At 46.2% G+C, this 21,818-nt stretch overlaps 1 protein-coding gene across 1 annotated transcript in view; it reads right to left on the minus strand.

Moving 5' to 3' along the window:
• Window positions 1–21,818, minus strand: part of DIS3L2 (DIS3 like 3'-5' exoribonuclease 2) — a 267,654-nt gene that overhangs the window by 153,866 nt on the left and 91,970 nt on the right. Inside the window, exon 7 of the mRNA XM_066621078.1 lies at window positions 4,090–4,300. Coding sequence (XP_066477175.1) covers window positions 4,090–4,300 — 211 coding nt within the window. The remainder of the gene's footprint in view (window positions 1–4,089; window positions 4,301–21,818) is intronic.

Raw genomic sequence — 21,818 nt, forward strand, 5'->3', positions numbered from 1 at the left:
ACCTGAGGTGGCCTAGTGACTGAGCAGTATCTCAGGGCAGAATCTGGTCATGGGGCATTAGAATTTGTTTTCCTGCTCTACAAGAGCTAGTAATTTGAATTCGAAGACACTTAATGGAGTTGCCAAAAGGAAAAGGCTAGTGCAGTCATTGTTCAGAGGCAATAGGGGTGTTAAGATAATGCCCAGGGGAAAGCAGAAAACACATGGAGACTATAAAAGGCCAGGCTGTAACTCGGTCTTCAGCTGGAGTCTGGCAGTCCCAAACAGCAGTCATGGGCCAGAGTGGGTTCCAATAGTCCCCGATGGGCCAGAGGCTCACTGGAGACTGGGGGCTCCCTGCAGGCCAGACTGGGAGACCCCAAGGGCCACAAATGGCCCCCAGGCCAGGGTTTGCCCACCTCTTATCTATTGTGACCCACATAGCCTTACTAGACAAAACAAACAGACGGATGGGGGAACACCTAAACCAGTTTCTTATTTATTATTCAATACACACACACCTTTTTTTGCTTTTAGCTGGCTTTTTAAAAATTAGTTTTCTCCCTCTTTTTGCATGATGGCACATGCAAAAATCACATTTCAAAAACTTTTTGCAACTCACCAAAGTTTGGCTCACATCCCACTGGTCAAGACCCACAGTTTAGGAAACACTGGGTGATGACCATGGGCTACAGGGGGTTAAATCTAGGCATGTGCAGCAAAGTAGTGGCAATTCAGGTGCCAGTAGCCCCCCCCCCCCCAACACACACACACAAAGCAGGTGCATGCCATAAGCAACAACTCCACATGGGGTGAAGAGAGAAAACTTAACACCACTGGGCATTCCCCCGAGGAAGGCAAGAAAACTCCTGGAGTCATTAAGCAGTCTGTACTGGACGGAATGTTACCCTATATCCACCCCCAACTCTTCTTCTCCTAGTATGACAAAGAGACAGTTCAGTAACAGCAGGCAGGGAAGTCTGGAACAGGAAAAACAATGGAAGGTGTTTGCAAAGCAGGAATTTCTTTGGTGGAACATCAAGCGATCTCCTGAATACAAGAGCTCAAAGCAATGTGCTGATTTTAACCTTTAGAGTCCAGTGTGGTTTGGTAACTGAGTGCCTGTGTCTCTCCTACCCACACATGAAGATCAGCATCTCACTATCAGAGAGGAGGCAGGCAGCAACCAGGGGAGGAGTCTTTCAGTGCAGGCACATCAATTACGAAACGATACACCCAGGCTGCTTGCCTGGCACCTGCTCAGGCACACTTTGGGTGCCAAGCCAAGATCTTTCTAGTCACCCACACAATTCAAGCCTTTGATTTTGAGCTGCTCTTTTGTCTTTGCACTACTTGGTGATTTTACTTCACTTTTAGAGTACTGTTATTTAACCTGGTTTTCTGCTGTTTTTACTCTGACATTTTTGTAAGCATCTTTGAGAAACTTTATTTCTAACATGCATTTACAATAGCCTGACTAAATAAGAACGTAAGAGGAGCCCCGCTGGATCAGGCCAAAGGCCCATCTAGTCCAGCTTCCTGTATCTCACAGTGGCACACCAAATGCTTCAGGGAGTACACAAGACAACAGACACAACCTACATCCTCCAGGATGCCTCTGAATGGTTGAGGTTTAAGGAAGTTTAAGGGAGGGCTGCTCTCTTCAGGGCCAGGAAGCATCTAATTGGCCACTGGGAGATGCTGAACTAGAAAGGCCTTTGGCCTGATCCAGTGTTCTCTAGCAGCACTTTTGGTTGGTTGTCATGATGGCTGAGGTGAGGCGGTGGGTGGCGCAGGGGGGGGTGGCAATCCTGCCAAGAGACCAAACAGGGCTCCCTTCTCTAGCCCTCCTTGAGAAGCCTGGCTTTTCATATCTAGAACCACAGCATAACGGGCAGGGAAGTTCTCCTGAATTAAGAACACTGCAGCTGAATGACACTTTAAGATTTGGCCAACTCCTTAAAGATTCAAGAAAGCAAGAACAAGAGAGGCTGTGATGGCAACTATTTCAGCAACCCTTTTGCTTGCAGCCAAGCCCTTGTTCTGTTATCTGGCCAGGAGTGAGCCAGAGCACCTGGACATTGTTCTTCTTAAAGAAGATGGAGTGTGAAAACAGAGTGATGGAGAAAGAAAACAGACTAATTTGGCCTGAGAGAATGCCAATGAGATGGAGGCATTTCATTCATTTTATTTAGACCTACAAATAGGAGAAGGTCAGAGAGCATATCTGAGCTGAAAGTGTTATTCTCAGCCGTGCACCAACTACTACCAGGTGTGCTGTTAAGGCTTTGTTAGTGGTTTCAGAATCAGGCACGCTTGTGTGAAGTTTGGACTGTATTTGAGCCAAAGAAAGCTTGCCAGATCTTCCAGACCTCCCCTGAGCTTGAGCAGATTGAAAATTTGAGGCTCATTGAATTCACTATTTGTAATGCAGGCATGGGCAGAGAGACCCAGTCAACTGCAGCAACTCCCCTCACCAACTGCACGATGCCAAGCAACAGGCCAATCTATATCAAGGCTTGGTTACCTGAGCTGCATGAGTCACGTTTCGGAAAGCTCCCAAGGATTTCTTACAAGAGATTCACTCACTCCTTGGACTTGCATAGAGAGAGGGGATTCTTCCTGAAGCATGTTCACAGAAAGAATATGGGGCACCCCAGGATGCAAAAGCCTCCTTTACTGACTGCAGGGCAGAAGTTCATCATCTCAAAAAGAGAACTTTGCAAACGTACTAATACGTAACATGTTAACTACATGTTAGCCGAGGCAAGTAGCCGTAGCTGTTCCTGACATCATCAGAAATAAACAATGTTTTTTGAGACAAATGCTTTGTTCGGTACTTTGTCTAGACTGCAAATAGCTACAACTAGATCAAGAGGTACAAAAGCTGCGGGAACTTGCTCTGGAGATAGTGGAGAACTGGAGGAACTGAGAAGAACATAAATTCCTGCCCCGCCCACCCCCATTTGCTGCTGTTGCATTGGCTTGAGAATGGCCAGGTTTTTTCTGAGTTTTCCAAGTCAGACTTGGTCACCATCACATGCAGGAGCTGCCTTTTAGACTTCAGGTGTGGCTAGTCAAAATTATTAGACGCATGTGACATTTCACCTGCAGTGGCTCCCAATGGACTTCCAAACCCTACCCAAGCCCCTAAGCAGCCTGAACCCACCAGTCTTTAAAGAGCCTCCATTACTAGCGTATATTCCATCTTTCATTTAGGACAGTGCACAGGGGGTGGGGGCAGTTATCGGTTGGTTAGGCTGAGAGAGCACAAGAGAGGTGCCCAGGTTCACCCACAGATCTTCAAGGTGAGCAGGGATCTGAAGCCAGATCTCTCCAGTCTCTCCAAATCTCATCCAATCCCCTTTACCGCTTTGCTCTCAGCAGTAACAATCCGCCTTGCCCTTATTCTGTCCACATGGACATAAGTAGGCAAATCCTTTGGGAAACAACCTGGGCCCCAGGTTCTCTCGACTTACCCCTGAAAACAAAGATTTTTTTCCTTTTGTTTAATGACCAGAACACAATTTGGGGCTCGGATGATTAAGAACACATGATTTGGGGCAACTGACTTATAAAGCATCCAGCCTTAAGAAGTCAGAATTTATTCTCTTCATTTTGGACTGGGATAGTCTGGCAGCCTGACACTCTCTGGCAAGGGACAAATTTCCTTTTGAAAGAGAAACCTGACAGACTCCAACATCAGCCATGCTGACTCTCACAGACACATGCATGGCGCATGTGGGCAGGGGATATGATTTGAGGGCTGATATATTTGTTATACATATCTGCTATAGGAGCCCCTCCAACAAGTTCGCTCTTAAGCAGGTGAACAAAATAGGTTGTTAAGTATCACAGTCAACAACATACACAGCTGCTGAAGTTCATCAAGCTGCTTTGCTCACTTAAGGCCGCCTACAATGCAGCCTCTTGCATATTAATCAGAAGAAAGCTCAACTGTGTTCATTGGGACTCACTGCCAGGCAACTGTGCAGAGGATTGTAACTCTAAGCTCCTCTGTTGTATTTTAAATCTAGGAGAAGGGAAAATGCAGGGTGACAGGGAGGCACAGTTAAATGGGTCAACCATTTGGGGTCAAACCTAACTTACCATTTCTGTCAGCCCTCAGGGACATCGGCTTGGGATCCTGGAGTTCTGTAAAGCCTTCTTGTTCATTCTCAAGGTCATCTCTGTCAAACTGAGCCTCTATAACAAGGTCCGGGCTGCTGGCATCACCTTTTCCTGGATCACAAAGCACAGAGGGACCTGATGAGTTCCTGTGGGCCTCTGTTTCATTATCACAGCCATCTGGCTTGATTACCTAAAAAGCAATGAGAGAAAAGAATCACAAACCCTGGAATGGCAAAACTGGCAGTCTGTATTCCACACCTGTCTACCGCCGCCCTCCCCACCAAGATTCCTTGCAGCCTCTAAACATGGTTTATTTATTTAATCAATTTATATCCTTCTCTTCTGCCCATAGAGCACTCAAAGTAGCAGTGGTTCTTTAACTTTTTGGCACCAGGACCCACTTTTTAAAATGACACTCTATTGGAACCCACTCAGTTTTACAAGAGGTTTATTGGATTGGGACCATTCTGGCAGCCTTGCATTCCCCATTGCCTGGCCTTCACTAAGATCCAAGCTACAGTCACCTACTCATGAGTCAATACACATGTGTGGGTCATAGGGCCTTTCCATAGGGCTCAATACATTTTCCTTGTGATCTACAGAGTAGAGCCATCCTTATGTCCACAGATTTAACATCTGAAGGTTGTCAGTTCAAGATCACCAGAAGTCTCAGTGAACAGCAAGATCTGGACAGCTGACAAGACAAGACAAGCCCTTTTGGGTGAGAGTCAAAAGAAGCCAGGTCCAGCTCTTTCCGTGAGAGGGAAAGGAGCTGTCAGTGTGCGAGGCTAACAGAATGTTTCACCAGACCATGAGAGATTCACCTGGACTGTAATTGTCCTTGAAAGACAGAACTTAATTGTGATTGTAAAACCTCCTCGGGGGTTTAGAGAAAGCCTGCCTGTGTAAACCGCCTTGAATAAAGCAAAAGGAGTAATCCAATGGCCAGAAAGGCGGTTACATATAAATAAATAAATATTAATTATTATTATTCTGGTGGTGTTGCATTCCTCTTAGATCTGCCCTTTGAAGTGTACCAAGGTACAGTCACCTACTCATGAGAAAACATTGCTACACTCTTAGAGATATTCTATGCAGTTTTTTCCTCTTTTTATTTTTCTTTTCAATGTTTTTATGTAATTTTATGTTGTTTATTGTTTTTCTTTTATTACTATAAATAAAATAAATATACTTTAAAAAATGTACCAGCTGCTCCGTTTCTGTTTCCATAGGGCTCAATAAATTTTCATTGTTGGCTATTAGCTGTTTGATTTTCTCTGTAAACCACTTTGAAAACTTTCCATGAAAAGCAGTATAATAATAAGAGGAAGAAGAGGAAGAGGAAGAGGAAGAAGAAGAGGAAGAAGAAGAAGCTTGTCAGTTTTGCAATCCACTGGTGGGTTCTGACTCACGGTTTGTGAACTGCTGGCCTACAGTAATAAAAACATATATTTGCAACGTATACTACTGATGATTTTTTTTCTGCATGTTCGATTCAGAAAGATTTGAGCAGAGAATTCCAGACCCCCTCCTCTTTCCATCATCAGGCCATGTCCAGATGCCTGAAGCACAAATACATCTTCCTCAAGACATGGTCTGCACCTGGGCTCCCTTCACGTGGTTTTTGGTGCAGGAAAATGCAACTCTTCTGGGTACTAAAGTATCCATCATCCCCCACTCACTGCGGTTGGCAACATCTACACCTACTTATCTACATCAACATCTACACATTTTAAGATAGAAGGCAATGTTTTTTGGAAGGAAAGAGAACAGGCAGGTTATGTACTTTTAAAATACCAAAACCTCTGGCTTGCTCAAGTGCTACTCATGTAGAGGTGAGAGCTCTTTGGAGAATCCAGGTGCAGACCCTCCCTGGAACCATTGGTCAAGATTTATCATCTGATAAGTAAACTCCCTGTTACCATTCAGTTCATGTACCCAGTTCGACTAAAACCATTGACTCCTTTCCTCATCTTTTCCTGAGCCACATATTGAGATGAAGCCTTTTTCCTTTTTAATTCAAATTCAAGGATAACTCTGAAATGAATGCAATATAGATAAGGGCAAAGCCAAAATGAAAGAAGACACCCCCTCCCCCCCCAAAAAAATCCAGAAGTGTTCAGTGCCTGATTCCTTTTGCAGGGCTGGAGCAAGAAGTGCCAGAAAGATGCCTCTGCAGGACAAGGAAATACCTGGAGAACAGATCTAAACTTTTTCTTTTCTTGATCAACCTCGTCGTTTCTCCGTTCATCGGGGTCAACAAAAACTGTGTCCAACAAATGCCTTCCACCAGAACACCTCAAGGTCGTGTTTGATCCTGATCATTGCTTATAGTTGAAGGTATGTAAGCTCCTAGTCTATTAAAACCAATAGGCTGGGAGCTTACATACCTTCAGCTATAAGTAATGATCAGGATCAGACACAGTATGCCACAGGCAGTCAGCCTGCTGAGCAGCAACAGTGCTGAAGAGCTGGTGCCTTAAACCTCCTGCAACCTTGTCTGGCTGGCCAGTCCGCTCTCCTGAGGAGGGCCTGCTCTGTGTGCTGTACTTGGCAGAGGCTTGGCTGGCATGCTGGTTGGTTGGGAACTGGAAAGCATCTCCCTCCTGGACAGGCAGGGTCAAATCATCCGAGTCTTCTGGGGGGGAGGGCTCCCATGATCCCCAGACTGACCTTGCCTTGGGGCTAAGGCACAGAGCAGCCACAAAAAAATTCTCAACTTATTTTTTTCCCCTCAGACAGAGATCGGGGATATCTGGGTGAAAGTGCAGAACCACGACTCTCCCTCTTCCCACCCCTAGTATCCTACCAGACCACTGGCGATGCCTGACAGGGGCCAACGGATGAACGTGGCAGTGGGCAGCTGTTTCTCCTCTCCCTGACAGGGAGAGCACCTCACTCAACCTTGCCTAAGCAACAGCTTTCAGTGTTGTCCTTCGGTCGACCTCAGAGCAGGCAAGCCAAGTGGCAGGGAGTTCCGCCACAGTCGGGTCTTCCCTCACCAATGCAAGCAGCACCTGAAGGCAATTGACAGGGAGCCACGCAATGCCATCTTGTCAACATCATGCGCCTAAAGGAAGCACAGCTGAGGAGTAGCACAGAGATTTCCACAAACCCTCCCCCCAACCCCATTACATGCACAGGTGGAGATGGCTTGAGACACTTGCCAGCAAAGCAGCAGCACACCTGGACTGTTACCTGCCCTCCTCCTGGGACACTGAAGAGCAGCAGGGACCTGCAGTGGGGGCTGACAGCCTTGAAACAACCTGTAGGGGTTTAGTGTGATGAGCGCACTGAGGCTGGTGACTTTAAAAAAAATCTGGAACAAAACTGAAACACCCCCCAAGTCCGAATCTTAAAAAAATGGTCTATGAACATAAGTTTAAATATGTCTGAGCATTTCCTAGTAAGATCTCAGAAACCAGTGAAGGGGCTGAACAGAATTTTCTGTCATCACGGCCAGAGAAAGGGGTGGGTATGTGCTATGGCACTGCATAGATGCTTGCCATTCCCCAGGCCTAACAGAACCAGATTACATTATGTAAGGGAAGGGTGCACATTCGTTTAAATCGTCATGATTTATACAAATGGCAGTATTCAGCTTTATTAGCACAGCAAGTGGGTTACTCTGGTGCAGAATTTTCCATTTTGTTCAGGCCCGTAGCCAGAAATTTTGTGGTGGGGGGACTCTAAGGAGGCAAAGAATCATTGAATAACAGCCAGAACACAAACATCAGTACAGTAGCCGAAAAGCTGATTGCGTTGTACTGGCACTATTACTTAGTCATTGGCCAGAATTCTGCCAGCATATTTTCCCTTAAATCTCCACTAGTAGAAAGACTGAATTTTTTTGTTCACTGAAAGTTGAATATTAAGGAAGGGGGGCAGCCCCCCCCCAAAGGCTCCTTGTAGACTACAAGAGTTCTGGTTCTCTTGTTGCCTTAGCACACTGGTTCCCAACCTGTGGTCTGGGAACTACAGGTGGTCTGTGAGACCCTAAGAAGTGGTCCGTGAGGTCTCAGGAAAAAAAAATGCCTTTGATCACCTCCAGTGTCTTGCTGAGCAAGCAATCTCAACCAAAGACCACCAAAGAGGGTGGAGACAACCATTTAAGTGTCAGTGACGACAGTGGGCAGTCCATTTTCTGTCCTCCCTGATATGTAGGGGAGTGCTTGGGAGACAGACCACCTCAGAGGGTGGAGGCCAGACCACCCACAGCTACATATGGTCCACGACAATCCCAATTTTTGCCTCAGTGGTCCTCAGGCTCCTAAAGGTTGGGAACCACTGCCTTAGCAAATCAGTCAGAGCCCTGACTTTTGAAGTAATAACACTGGTCATGATACAACATGTTCAAACATGCATGTTCAAGCATAGTGGAAAAGTGGCACGTCCACTACCAGAGTCCCACAGCATCCAGTCAGGAAGTTCTGGCTTAACCAATGTAAGTATTTTAGCTGGATGAATCTGAACAGAGCCCTCACATCCAATGTGTTCCCTATTCCTCTGTCAAAATCAGCACTTGAGGGAGCCATGGACCCAAGCAGCAAAGCCACAACATGACTCCATGTGGTTCACACAGACCGACTCAAAAAGCCACCTGTGCCACAAACACAGGAGGCAGTCTTGGTTGCAATGACACTAGAGAAGATGTTTCAAACATCAGATGTTTCAGAAAGAGATGTTTCAAACCTCATTAATAAATTAAAGATTAAAGTCACCAGGCCCTGATGGCATCCACCCAAGAGTTATTAAGGAATTAAAGAATGAAGTTGCTGATCCCTTGACTAAAATCTTGCCTCATCAAAGATAGAATCTTAAAACACATAGATGAACAGGCCTTGCTGAGGGAGAATCAGCCTGGCTTCTGTAAGGGTAAGTCTTGCCTCACAAACCTTATAGAATTCTTTGAAAAGGTCAACAGGCATGTGGATGTGGGAGAACCCGTGGACATTATATATCTGGACTTTCAGAAGGCGTTTGACATGGTCCCTCACCAAAGGCTACTGAAAAAACTCCACAGTCAGGGAATTAGAGGGCAGGTCCTCTCATGGACTGAGACCTGGTTGAAGACCAGGAAACAGAGAGTGGGTGTCAATGGGCAATTTTCACAATGGAGAGAAGTGAAAAGCGGTGTGCCCCAAGGATCTGTCCTGGGACCGATGCTTTCCAACCTCTTCATAAATGACCTGGAGACAGGGGTGAGCAGTGAGGTGGCAAAGTCTGTGGACAACACCAAACTTTTCCGAGTAGTGAAGACCAGAAGTGATTGTGAGGAGCTCCAGAAGGATCTCTCCAGACTGACAGAATGAGCAGCAAAATGGCAGATGCACTTCAGTGTCAGTAAGTGTAAGGTCACGCACATTTGGGCAAAAAATCAAAACGTCACATATAGGCTGATGGGTTCGGAGCTGTCTGTGACAGATCAGGAGAGAGATCTTGGGGTGGTGGTGGACAGGTCGATGAAAGTGTCAACTCAATGTGCGGCGGCAGTAAAGAAGGCCAATTCTATGCTTGGGATCATAAGAAAAGGTATTGAGAACAAAACGGCTAATATTATAATGCCGTTGTACAAACCGATGGTAAGGCCAAACCTGGAGTATTGTGTCCAGTTCTGGTTGCTGCATCTCAAAAAGACATAGTGGAAATGGAAAAGGTGCAAAAGAGAGCGACTAAGATGATTACGGGGCTGGGGCACCTTCCTTATGAGGAAAGGCTACGGTGTTTGGGCCTCTTCAGCCTAGAAAAGAGACGCCTGAGGGGGGACATGATTGAGACATATAAAATTATGCATGGGAAGGATAAAGTGGATAGAGAGATGCTCTTTACACTCTCACATAATACCAGAACCAGGGGACATCCACTAAAATTGAGTGTTGGGAGGGTTAGGACAAACAAAAGAAAATATTTCTTTACTCAGCGTGTGGTTGGTCTGTGGAACTCCTTGCCACAGGATGTGGTGATGGCATCTGGCCTGGACGCCATTAAAAGGGGATTGGACAAGTTTCTGGAGGAAAAATCCATTACAGGTTACAAGCCATGATGTGTATGTGCAACCTCCTGATTTTAGAAATGGGCTGTCAGAATACCAGATGCAAGGGAGGGCACCAGGACGCAGGTCTCTTGTTATCTGGTGTGCTCCTTGGGGTATTTGGTGGGCAGCTGTGAGATTCAGGAAGCTGGACTAGATGGGCCTATGGCCTGATCCAGTGGGGCTGTTCTTATGTTCTAGCCTCCGGAGGTGTCATGCGTTTATGAAACTCAAATTTAATTACACTTCATGTTTCTATTACTGTGGCTTGTACATGCAGCAATAAAAACCAATACAACTATAATTATGAAGATGCCATTTTGGGTTGCTAATGCAGGCAATTTGCAGCCTTTCTCAATGGACACTGTAAAGAGAGTGAGCAGCTCCTGGCCATTATAGGAGCTGCCTGCGTCAAACATCTTCTATAAAGCAGTTTTGCACTTGCTCTGAAGTTAGCAGCTTTTCAAGGAAAGGTTGAAGGTATTCAGCAGGAAATAGTTTTCAGGTAAGCCATTATTAAGCTCTATGGCTCTTTCCAGCTGGGGGCCATAGTTCTTTGGTGTCCAACCCACTTTCTGTGCTGGCTGCTGTAGTGCAATCTCTGCTCAAAGCATTTTCAGGAAGAAGCAAGTATAGTTAACAGAAAAAGATCAGTGGATTTGACCAGGAAATCTGTATCTTATTCAAAAGCTGGTGTGTGTATCCATATAGTGCGTGTCTCACAATCCAGTGAATGACTGGAAGGTGGAAGGTGCAGCTCTATTGCAAAAGCTAAGCAGCTCTGCAGCAGCTTAGATCAGGGCAGTCAAACTTTGGACAGCCAGGGGGGCCACATGATCCGTGTGGGACTCCCAGCTATGCTGACCCAAAATTGGTGGTGATGTCACTGCAAATCACTTCCACGTTCTGAACCACTGAACTCAGTGGGCCTTTCCTATCTTCCTGCCACATTGTTCTGACTTCTCCTTCTCCAGAGCAGAATCTGGAAAGGCGCAGCAGGAAGATCAAAAGCCACTGAAGTGGAAGGAGGCAATAGGAAGGATGTGGCTGGGCTTTCAGCAGGTGCTAAAAAGGGCCTCGAGAGCCACCTGTGGCCCGCGAGTTGGACCACCATGGCTTAGATAAATGTCTCCCTTGGAAACCCTATGCAGTTACCCAGAAGAGGAAGGAATCTTTAGATAATGTTGTCCATTTCTTACTGAAATGCCCACTTCCAAGACCAGTAAACAAGACTCAGCCTGCCAATTCAGCCGTTTTACCGGGTCCCTGGCAACTTTACTGAGCTCCGACAAGAATTTTGACTGATTCTGATAAGAATTTATAGGACTTGCAACTCATATAACATTGTTTTCAAGAGTTGTGTAAAGTTTCTTACACCTTTTCCTGGGTTTGTATGTAATGCCCTGGCTGATAACTTCTCGGAGAAGCAATGAGACACTGGGTGCATCTCATACACATTGTATTGCATTACTATGGCTAGGTGCATTCCAGAAAGCCAAAGGACCACTGCCAATCTGCCTAAGATGGCGGGGGTTAGAGAGACTCTGAGAAGTTCTTACATTCCTCAACCCCCATTCAAGCTGATGATGTCATACCATCTGTACACATGTGCTCCATAACTGTGAGACCCTAACTCTTAAGTGGCACTGACTTTATCATAGATCTCATGGAAGGATCAGGCTTCTAGCAAACTCCACTAGACTCCCAGACCACTGTGTAGAGAACACAGCAGTTACAGAGAAGTCCCTGGCCATCAGAGGTTGAATGCACCTCCTTCCAATTTTAAACAAGAACTACCCTCCAAGGTTCCAGTTGAAGAGGAACATTTTGAGCAGACTGCAAGCCTCTGAAAAGAAGGGCTGCAGGCAACGAGCCAGCTCCACAGCCACCATTAATTACACAGGCCCACAAAACTGAGGGTAAGAAATGTTTTTCCCAAACGTTATGGTGGTTTGATATGAATTTGGGATGCTGATTGGTGTAGGCTTCCTCATGAGGAAGCTGAACATAAGAACATAAGAACAGCCCCACTGGATCAGGCCATAGGCCCATCTAGTCCAGCTTCCTGTATCTCACAGCGGCCCACCAAATGCCGCAGGGAGCACACCAGATAACAAGAGACCTCATCCTGGTGCCCTCCCTTGCATCTGGCATTCTGACATAACCCATTTCTAAAATCAGGAGGTTGCGCATACACATCATGGCTTGTACCCCGTAATGGATTTTTCCTCCAGAAACTTGTCCAATCCCCTTTTAAAGGCGTCTAGGCTAGATGCCAGCACCACATCCTGTGGCAAGGAGTTCCACAGACCGACCACGCGCTGAGTAAAGAAATATTTTCTTTTGTCTGTCCTAACCCACCCAACACTCAATTTTAGTGGATGTCCCCTGGTTCTGGTATTATGTGAGAGTGTAAAGATCATCTCCCTATCCACTCTGTCCATCCCCTGCATAATTTTGTATGTCTCAATCATGTCCCCCCTCAGGCATCTCTTTTCTAGGCTGAAGAGGCCCAAACGCCATAGCCTTTCCTCATAAGGAAGGTGCCCCAGCCCCATAATCGTCTTAGTCACTCTCTTTTGCACCTTTTCCATTTCCACTATGTCTTTTTTGAGATGCGGCGACCAGAACTGGACACAATACTCCAGGTGTGGCCTTACCATAGATTTGTACAATGGCATTATAATATTAGCCATTTTGTTCTCAATACCCTTCCTAATGATCCCAAGCATAGAATTGGCCTTCTTCACTGCCGCCGCACATTGGATCGACACTTTCATCGACCTGTCCACCACCACCCAGCTGCTTGAACCATTCACTAAAGAGGCTATGCCATGTCTCCAAAACTAGATGTGATAGGGCAAAACGGATGCCATTTTTTGAATCAACACCCCAAATATACCCAGGAACTGGTGTAACGTTTAAGGAAGCAAAATGTGTGTTGGCCTGTGTTACAGGAAAAGGGAGAGAAAGCAGTACCCTTGTAGGAATGAATAAGAACCAAATAGCTCAAGGTATCATTCAGCGTACATTTACACTACCAACTCAGTCCTTCCTTGGAAAGAATTCCTTTCAGCATAAGGATAAAACTTTGCTGATCACCAAGCTCATCAGTCATTGCTAGGAAGTCATTACAGTGAGGGACCTCCCCAACACTGGGGCAAAGGTCCACAATGGCACTCCCCTCCTGTGGGATGCTGCCACCGCCCCACACGCAAATCCCCCCCACTCACCTGGAGCAAAAAAGAGTCTTGCACAGCTCTAAGCCTCCTGAGGCTTCCCCGCTGTCTTAAACTGTGCTTCCAGCAAACTTGAAACAGTTTCCGAACATATTGAGAGCCTCAATGAGGCTTCCACATGGTCCTAGGGCATGCAAGTTTCCACGCCCAGGGCATCTGCCCCTTTCACTTAACGGCAGGTCCGCCACTGAGCCATTTCTCTGGAACACTAGCAAAGTAGCATACTAGGTCCTTCCCAGTTGATTTAAGTCCTCATGCAGACATAATCTGTGCTCATCAACATATATGGCCTTTCTATACTGCTACAAACTATCAATTCCTATACCTTAAGACTGGGAGGGGGAAAAAATCAGCATTTACATCATCACTGAGAATGAAAGTACAGACATCTCACCCATTCAAAAAGTGATGCAGGGTCTTTATCTCCATGCAAATAAAGGGGCTCAAGTCCAATGTTACAAAACGCAACCTTCAAACCAAGGATTGGGAACATGCTGTCACTCCCCACTCCCTAGACTCCTTCCTCACTTTCCTGTTTTATTCTAACCATAGTTAGCTGCAATGTTCGATCTGGACAAACGATGTTTGGTATTAAACAGAATTGCCTCCAAACCATGATTGTTATGCTTTTGAGGCAATTTCTTGGCTAGCATTACTAACTTTCCCAGCTAAAGCAAACTGGGGACAAGAGGAAGGAATCTTCATGTGCGGGAGGAGAAAATACATCCACAAGGCTTCATGATATTTGAATTGAGCCAGAATGTGTTGAATGTGTGTTACATATTCAATCCACTGATAGTTTCTTGCCTGAGACACAACTGCTCTGAAATGAAAAATTCTTTTTGTTATACGAGTCATTGGCAGATATATCATTATGCATTACCTGGGGACATCTGAGTCCACATTCCTGCCAGTCAGACATCCTTAAGATTGTAGCCAAAGGCTGCCCAGCCCCACACAGGAGAGACCAATCTCTGCTAAAGCCTTCATCTCTGCACCAAATCATATGAATATATGAAGCTGCCATCTACCCAATCCGTCTATTGGTCCATCTAGCTTAGCCTTGCTTGTCTATGTTGACTGGCATGGCTCTCCCACGTTTCACACGTGGCGTTCTTCCAGCCCTAGCAGGCTATGCCACCAGGAATTGAATCTAGGACCTTCTACATGCTTCCATTTGTGCAGATGCTTTCAAACTGTATTCCTAGACAGCTGTCCTGAAAGACCAGTTGCCCACCATCACCAATCTTCTACTGCACATTGGATGCATTCATTGTTCACAAAGAATGACGGGAAAGCTCAGTAGGCCCAATAACACCTCATATAAACCACATAGAAAGTTTCCAAGCAAACAATTTCATCAGAAAGGGCTCCTGAAGGAAGGAGCTTGAAATCCCCTGCCTCAGCACACTGCAGCATAACTAAGGCTTTTATTGTCTATTGGCAATAATTATACTTTAAACATGGGAACAAAATAAGAGTATGTAAAGGAAGCTATCAGGAAAATCAAAAGAATGTGACTTCTGGGGAGAGGTGGAGAGAAGAGGTACTGGATCAAAGCTGAAACACGCTGACCTTACTACATGGTTTTAAACTCTTGGGAGAGGGGGAGGTTGACATGGGATAAAAATGCTGCCTCAGCATTCAACACAGTGTTGCTAGCACAACACAAGCACAAAACACTGATCCTGCCGAGCAATCAGTCCATCAGGTTTTGTCATCTTCTCACCAAGTTGGCTATTGTGTCCCAAATGCCCAGCAAGTGGGAAATGCAGGACCAAACCTGGCTGAGAACTGGAAGGTCACAGCTTGTGCGCATAAGTTCAGGCCAAGCAAGTTTAAGCATCGAAAGTTTGGAAGGAAGGACCCTTGCCTTTCAGAAAGAAAAAGGAGGCCAGCTGTGGCCAGTTCCCACTTGGCTGAAGACAGGACAGCCATTCCAGTAAAGGGAAAACCATCTGTCCTCTGTACCCTTTCCTCAGGCCATAGGGGGTGATACGGAGTACAACTGTAATAGAGCAGGGCCAGGAGGAATTGTAAAAGACTCCAGAATCTTGAAACAGGGACTCTGGAAGTCAGGCCCCAGGTGTCTTGCTCTCCAGACCTCCAGAAGAGGGATCCACCAGCCTGCATTCTGCTAGAATGCTACACCCCCTGCAACCGGCCAATGGTAGTACAGCAGCTCCTAACCCAGCAAGGATCAGGTGTCCACAAGGAGTAAAACGGGCCTTCACCTGACCCTATAAAGCAGTGGTGGCTAACCTATGGCACGCATGCCATAGAGGGCACGCAGAACCTTCTCTGTGGGCACTCAAGCCATCGCCCAGCTGCCAGGCGAAAGCCTCTGCTCGCCGCCCCTGGAAGGTGCCAGCAGCCGGGGCAAAGGAGGGAGGGGTGAAGCCAAGCTTGAGAAAGGAACGAACAGCAGAGGGAAGAGGGAGATGGGGGGGGCTGCTCCCAAGGCGCCCCATCTAGCCAGGCCCCTGGGGAGGAGCAAGGCTCTGTGAGGGGACGTTTCTCACATTACCCCCAGCAGCCCACTGGGAGCGCTTCCTCCCTCCCCTATCTGGGGTAAGGCGGGCAGCTCGCAGGCAGCGTGAAGGTGTGGTGGGTTGGTCGGGCTCAGCAAAGCTGCTGCTGCTGTGGGCTTTGAGGTGCCTGCCCTGCACGTGGTGCTGGCCCTGAAGTTAGTCTCATTAAAGTCATTGGGGCTTGCTCCAAGGAATGTGTGGCTGGGATTGCAGCCTCAGAGCCCAAGCAGGTCTACTCAGAAGGAAGTCCCATTAGAGTCAATGGGGCTTGCTCCCAGGAAAGTGTGGCTGGGATTGCAGCCTCAGAGCCCAAGCCCATGCATGTCTACTCAGAAGGAAGTCCCATTAGAGTCGCTGGGGCTTGCTCCTAGGAAAGCGTGGCTGGGATTGCAGCCTCAGTGCCCAATCCTACTATCTACTCAGTAGGATTGCATGTCTACTCAGAAGTAAGTCCACTGTGGTCAGTGGGGCTTACTCCCGGGAAAGTGAGGGTAGGATTGCAGCCCTAGTCAAAAGGGGGGGGGGGGTTGCTGCTAGTTTAAGAGCCCAGTCCTATGCATGTCTACTCAGGAGTCAGTCTCATTGGGGCTTGCTCCCAGGAGAGCGTGGATTGCAGCCTGAGAGCCCACTCCTATGCATGTCTACTCAGGAGTCAGTCTCATTAAAGTCACTGGGGCTTGGTCCATATATTATTTTGTTGCCCGGCCCACCAATCTCTCCGAGGTCAACATCTGAAACCTTTGCTGTCTTCTCTCTCCAGTATTTTTATCGATCCCTTACATGCCCTTTTGAGTGACAACTCAGCGGATGTTACCATTGCAGTAGCAGAATTTCTTTTCGCAGTTTCTAAGTTAAAACCCCCACCCTGACCTTATATCCCCCTCTTGTTTTTCTCCCTTTACCTTACCAATCCCTTGCTGTGGTTTTTCTTTTCTTTTTTTTCCCTTGGTAATGTGGCTACTGTGTTGGCTACTGCTGTTATATTGTTCTTAATGCCAGTAAAGGTTTATGTATGTATGTATGTATGTATGTAAGTCATTGGGGTTTGCTCCCAGGAAGGCGTGGCTAGGATTGCAGCCTGAGAGCCCACACCTAGGCATGTCTACTCAGAAGTAAGTCCATTGTAGTCAGTGGGGCTTACTCGCAAGAAAGTGAGGGAAGGATTGCAGCCTGAGGGTGCAGCGTGGACATTCCCATGGTGGGGTTGGAGAGGAGCTAGGTTGGAGGGGAGCATAGCTCACAGTGTGACATAGCTGGAGGGGAGCAGAGCGCTCGGGCCACAGCGTGGGCTTTGTGGCGCCAGCCCTGCACCTGCTGCTGGCCCTGCTTTATTGCCCGCTGGAGGCTTATCTGTAAGAACGTCACACAAAACTAATTTTTATATGATCTTAAAGGTAAACCACAGAATTGCTTCTCCAATCCTATTGGAAAAGAAGTGTATGCACAATTTCACATAGCTGTGAACATGAAATACAGCATGATGCAGCCATCCAACCAGGATACTGCTGGCTTAATAAAAAAATAAATGCAATCTTGCACAGTATTACTATTGTTGACAATATTTATATTTCACTACTAACTGCTCCCTGTCCCTAAGGGGCTCACAATGTAAAAAGAAGCAAAAGAAAACCAGTAGACAGTCACCAGAAAAGACACTGCTGGGGTGTGGAGGACCAGCTACTCTCCCTCTACTCAATAAAAGAGGAACACCCACTTACCCAGCATGTAATTGCCCAGCATGTACACAGTGAGCACAATTGCCCACCATGTAATTAACCTGGGGAACTCCTTGCCACAGGATGCGGTGATGGCATCTAGCCTAGATGCCTTTAAGAGGGGATTGGACAAATTTTTGGAGGAAAAGTCCATCACAGGTTACTAGCCCTGATGGGTATGTGCTGCCTCCTTATTATAGATGTGTGCCACAGTGAGATACAGGAGCTGGACATTAATGGTTCAAAAACAGGCCAAATGCAAACTGTTACCTTTCAATAAAAAGTTGTTTGTATCATTGAAAGCTCTGTTATTGTGTTTTTCTTTTAAGACAAAAGATGTTAATGTATGAGTTGTTTTTTTCTAAACTAAAACCTCAGTATTCAGGTTAAATTGCTGTGTTGGCACTTTGCGATAAATAAGTGGGTTTTGGGTTGCCATTTGGGCACTCGGTCTCTAAAAGGTTCGCCATCACTGCTATTAAGCTTCTGATTTTGGTTTGGTTTGGTTTCTCAGTTTGAGTAGAGATGGCCTTCCTTCCTTACATACATACATAATTTTTTCCCTGCTTTCTCTCCCTGCCCGGCACTCAAAGTGGCTTCCAGAAAATTAACACACACACACACAAAATATCTATGTTGTTGTTGGCACCCTTCAGTCTCAGAAGACTAGGGTATCGTGCTCTGAATAGTGTTCTGGAACAGTGTCCTCTCCAGTGCGCGAAGCCTGGGTAAAGTAGATATGGAGGATAGACTGTTACCCATGCAGCAAATCCCCCCTCTCCACGTCGCTGAAATGGTCCAATGGAAAGGCAGAGGCCAATACGGTTGGTTCCAGCGGCGTCGCAGGAGTTGCCAGAACGTGACTGTGTTCAGCCATGAACTGCCTCAGGGACTCCGGCTCCAGATTTTGCCTCGAGGATGACTCCTGAAGCCTTTTCCATAACTGGATGTAGCCACAAGGCAGTGGAGGTTTGGGATCAGAGTTTTCCTGCTCTCAGATGAGCTGCCTTCCCAGGCTGACGAGTCCCATCTACCCGGTGGCTGTTTAGTCGCCTCTTACGACAAGCACAGCCAAACTGAGGGCCTATTCTTATCCCCAGCCCTCAGGGGATAAAATATCTATATAATGCCATAAAAAGAGAAAACAACCTAAAAAACTTCATTAAAGCCCAGAGTAGGATTGAAAACAAGCAGCAAAAAGTTAAATGATTAACAAAAAACCAGCCCACTAAACAGCATAAAACCCTCATATTAAAAGCCCTAAACCTGGAAGGCAAATATAAAAAGAAATGACTTTAAGCCCTGCCGGAAAGCCTCTAAGGAAGGAACAGTTTGTAAGCTAAGGAGGAAATACCTGTATAAATAAATAAATAAATAAATAAATAAATAAATAAATAAATAAATAAATAAATGAGGAGGGAATTCCATAGAACCAGTTCCACTATGGAGAATGCCCTACTCCTTGCTGCCACTCCTCTCACCTCCATTGGTGGTCGCACCCGCAAAGGGCCGTCTCCAATGACTGGAGAGGATGGGAAGAAGGCAGTCTCTCAAATATCCTGGCCCCAAGCAGTATAGGGCTTTAAAAGTCAAAAGCAGTTTCTTGAATTGGGCCTGAAAACAAATGGGTAGCCAGTGCAGCCACTGGAGCAGGGGCCCAACACAGTCGAACCACTGACCTCCAGCAAGTATGTGGGCTGCTGCATTCTGCACTAATTGCAGTTTCTGAACAGTCTTCAATGACAGCCCCACGTAGAGCACATTACAACAGTCTACTATTGATGTCACTGTGGCATGGATCATTGCGGCTAGGTCCTTCATTTGATGGCCTTCATTTTGTGACACTCTCTTCCCAAGGACGCTCAATCAGGGTATTCCCTTTCAATACTCTGTTTGGGCCACCACGACCATAGTCAATGTCTAAGCCTTGACCAAACCCTTTGATTGCCATCTTAGCATTTTAATCTCAAGCAAAATGAGACAAGCTTACATAAGCCTCATGTGTTACGTATTGCAATTCATTTTACAAGGGTGTTGATGTAGGCAATGGCATTCCTCCTGCTCACCACCACATCCCCCTCTGAAGGTCTTCATTCAAGATTTATTTAACATTTATAAAAACAGGCAAGACTGTACCAGCATGAACCCTGAGGGGTGAAATAAACTGACTAAGCTCACTGGGCCTAATAGTGGGGTATCTCTCCAAAACGTTTGCATGAAGTTACTTCCCAAGGGCAAAAACAAGCTGAAAGGATGTGTTCAGAACTGCTACACTGCTGTTTATAGAGATAAAACAGCCACGGCTGGTTGTACTCCCTTTTGCCCACACGCATGCACCCCGGAGCGAATACAGTTGGGTTTCCAAATGGAGACTTGCCACAGATATATGAAACCACCTGGAAAAGCGGTCACCTGTGTTGCCCTGCCCAATGAGGAAGAGGCTCTTACCACTTTGGATTTCTGATCAGGTTCAGTAGTGTGGTTAAACTCTCTCCAGTTGGACAACTCAATCAAATGGTTGCAGGCACAATGAGGTAAGTTCCTACTTGACAAATGGTGGTCTGCTTTCTCACACACACACCAAGAGTTCACACGCATTCAGATCCAAAAACCAGACTTATATAGACTTTGTAGCTGTTGTGGCAAACCTGTGTTCAGACCTGGAGTGCCAGTTCAGAAGGTACAACACACTTTCAAAGACTTAAATGGTACACCTGGGACAAAGCATGCAGGTTCAGGAACTATGCTGGGGCCAAAGAAAGGAACAGAAATGTTCACAGTTACCTTGCGCAGCTAGTTGCCAACAAAACTGTTGTTATTAATGAAAAGAGGGAGAGAAACCATCACTTAAATCTGTCATCAGGGGGAATTCCCCCACTCATTGCTCACCATAAAGTACCAACCACAGGACAGGAATAGCCCAGGCTAAAATGCAGCAGCTTCCCATGAATTGCTCTAACTCTTGGGACCAGGGACACTCCTACTTCCTACAAAACGCAAGACCCTTTCTTGCCAGCAAAAATTGGTGCCAACTTGGCAGCACATCTTGATTTTCACAGTTGAAGGCAAATGATATTTGCAGTGCCTACATCTGCAAGACGTGGAGGTCATTGTCTGCTTATTGACAACTGCTGCTTGAAATTATCAGCGTGAACAAAATGCACAAAAGTGGAACAAACGGCAGCATCAATCCTAGACTTTCTCTGGGACATCCCAGAGAAAGGAGGTGCAGGCTATTTCTCCTCAAAGCACCCACACATTTCAGTTTCCATCAACAAGAAAGCTGAGCAGAAAGCAGGAACATTAACAGGGACATATCCAGGCACACAGGAAAGAAGAATCAACATGAATTTTGAATGGGAGGCAGTGGTCGTCTAGACATCAGTATTTGCACAAAGCAGTGGTTCTCAAACTTTTAGCACCAGGACCCTCTTTTGAGAATGAGAAACTGTCAGGACCCACTGGAAATGATGTCATGACCAGAAGTGACATCATCAGGCAGGAAAATTTTTAACCATCCTAGGCTGCAATCCTACCCACACTTACCCAGGAGTAAGTCCCATTGACTATCATTGTTAAAAGAATAACATAGTAGCCTGTTAAAAGTACAGGTGTGCAACATTTCATCCAATGCAGTCACGTACCATGGTAGCATCAAGTCTAATATATTAAAATTAAATTGAAATGAATGGGGATACACCTGAAATCAACTCAGGACCCACCTAGCGGGTCCCAACCCACACTTTGAGGAACACTGGCACAAAGGATTTAAGTATTGCCAGGGATAGCCACAGTAGCCCTATCTGCACTACAGACTTAATAGTGGATTATGTCAGAAGAGATATTTTAAATACTTTTTCAAAAAAATTTTTAGTCAGAGCATCCTGCAAAGAATCTTGGGAACATAAGAACATAAGAACATAAGAACAGCCCCACTGGATCAGGCCATAGGCCCATCTAGTCCAGCTTCCTGTATCTCACAGCGGCCCACCAAATGCCGCAGGGAGCACACCAGATAACAAGAGACCTCATCCTGGTGCCCTCCCTTGCATCTGGCATTCTGACATAACCCATTTCTAAAATCAGGAGGTTGCGCATACACATCATGGCTTGTACCCCGTAATGGATTTTTCCTCCAGAAACTTGTCCAATCCCCTTTTAAAGGCGTCTAGGCTAGATGCCAGCACCACAT

Source organism: Tiliqua scincoides, chromosome 3 (assembly GCF_035046505.1).
Source record: "Tiliqua scincoides isolate rTilSci1 chromosome 3, rTilSci1.hap2, whole genome shotgun sequence".
In the NCBI taxonomy this organism is placed as follows: Eukaryota; Metazoa; Chordata; class Lepidosauria; order Squamata; family Scincidae; genus Tiliqua; species Tiliqua scincoides.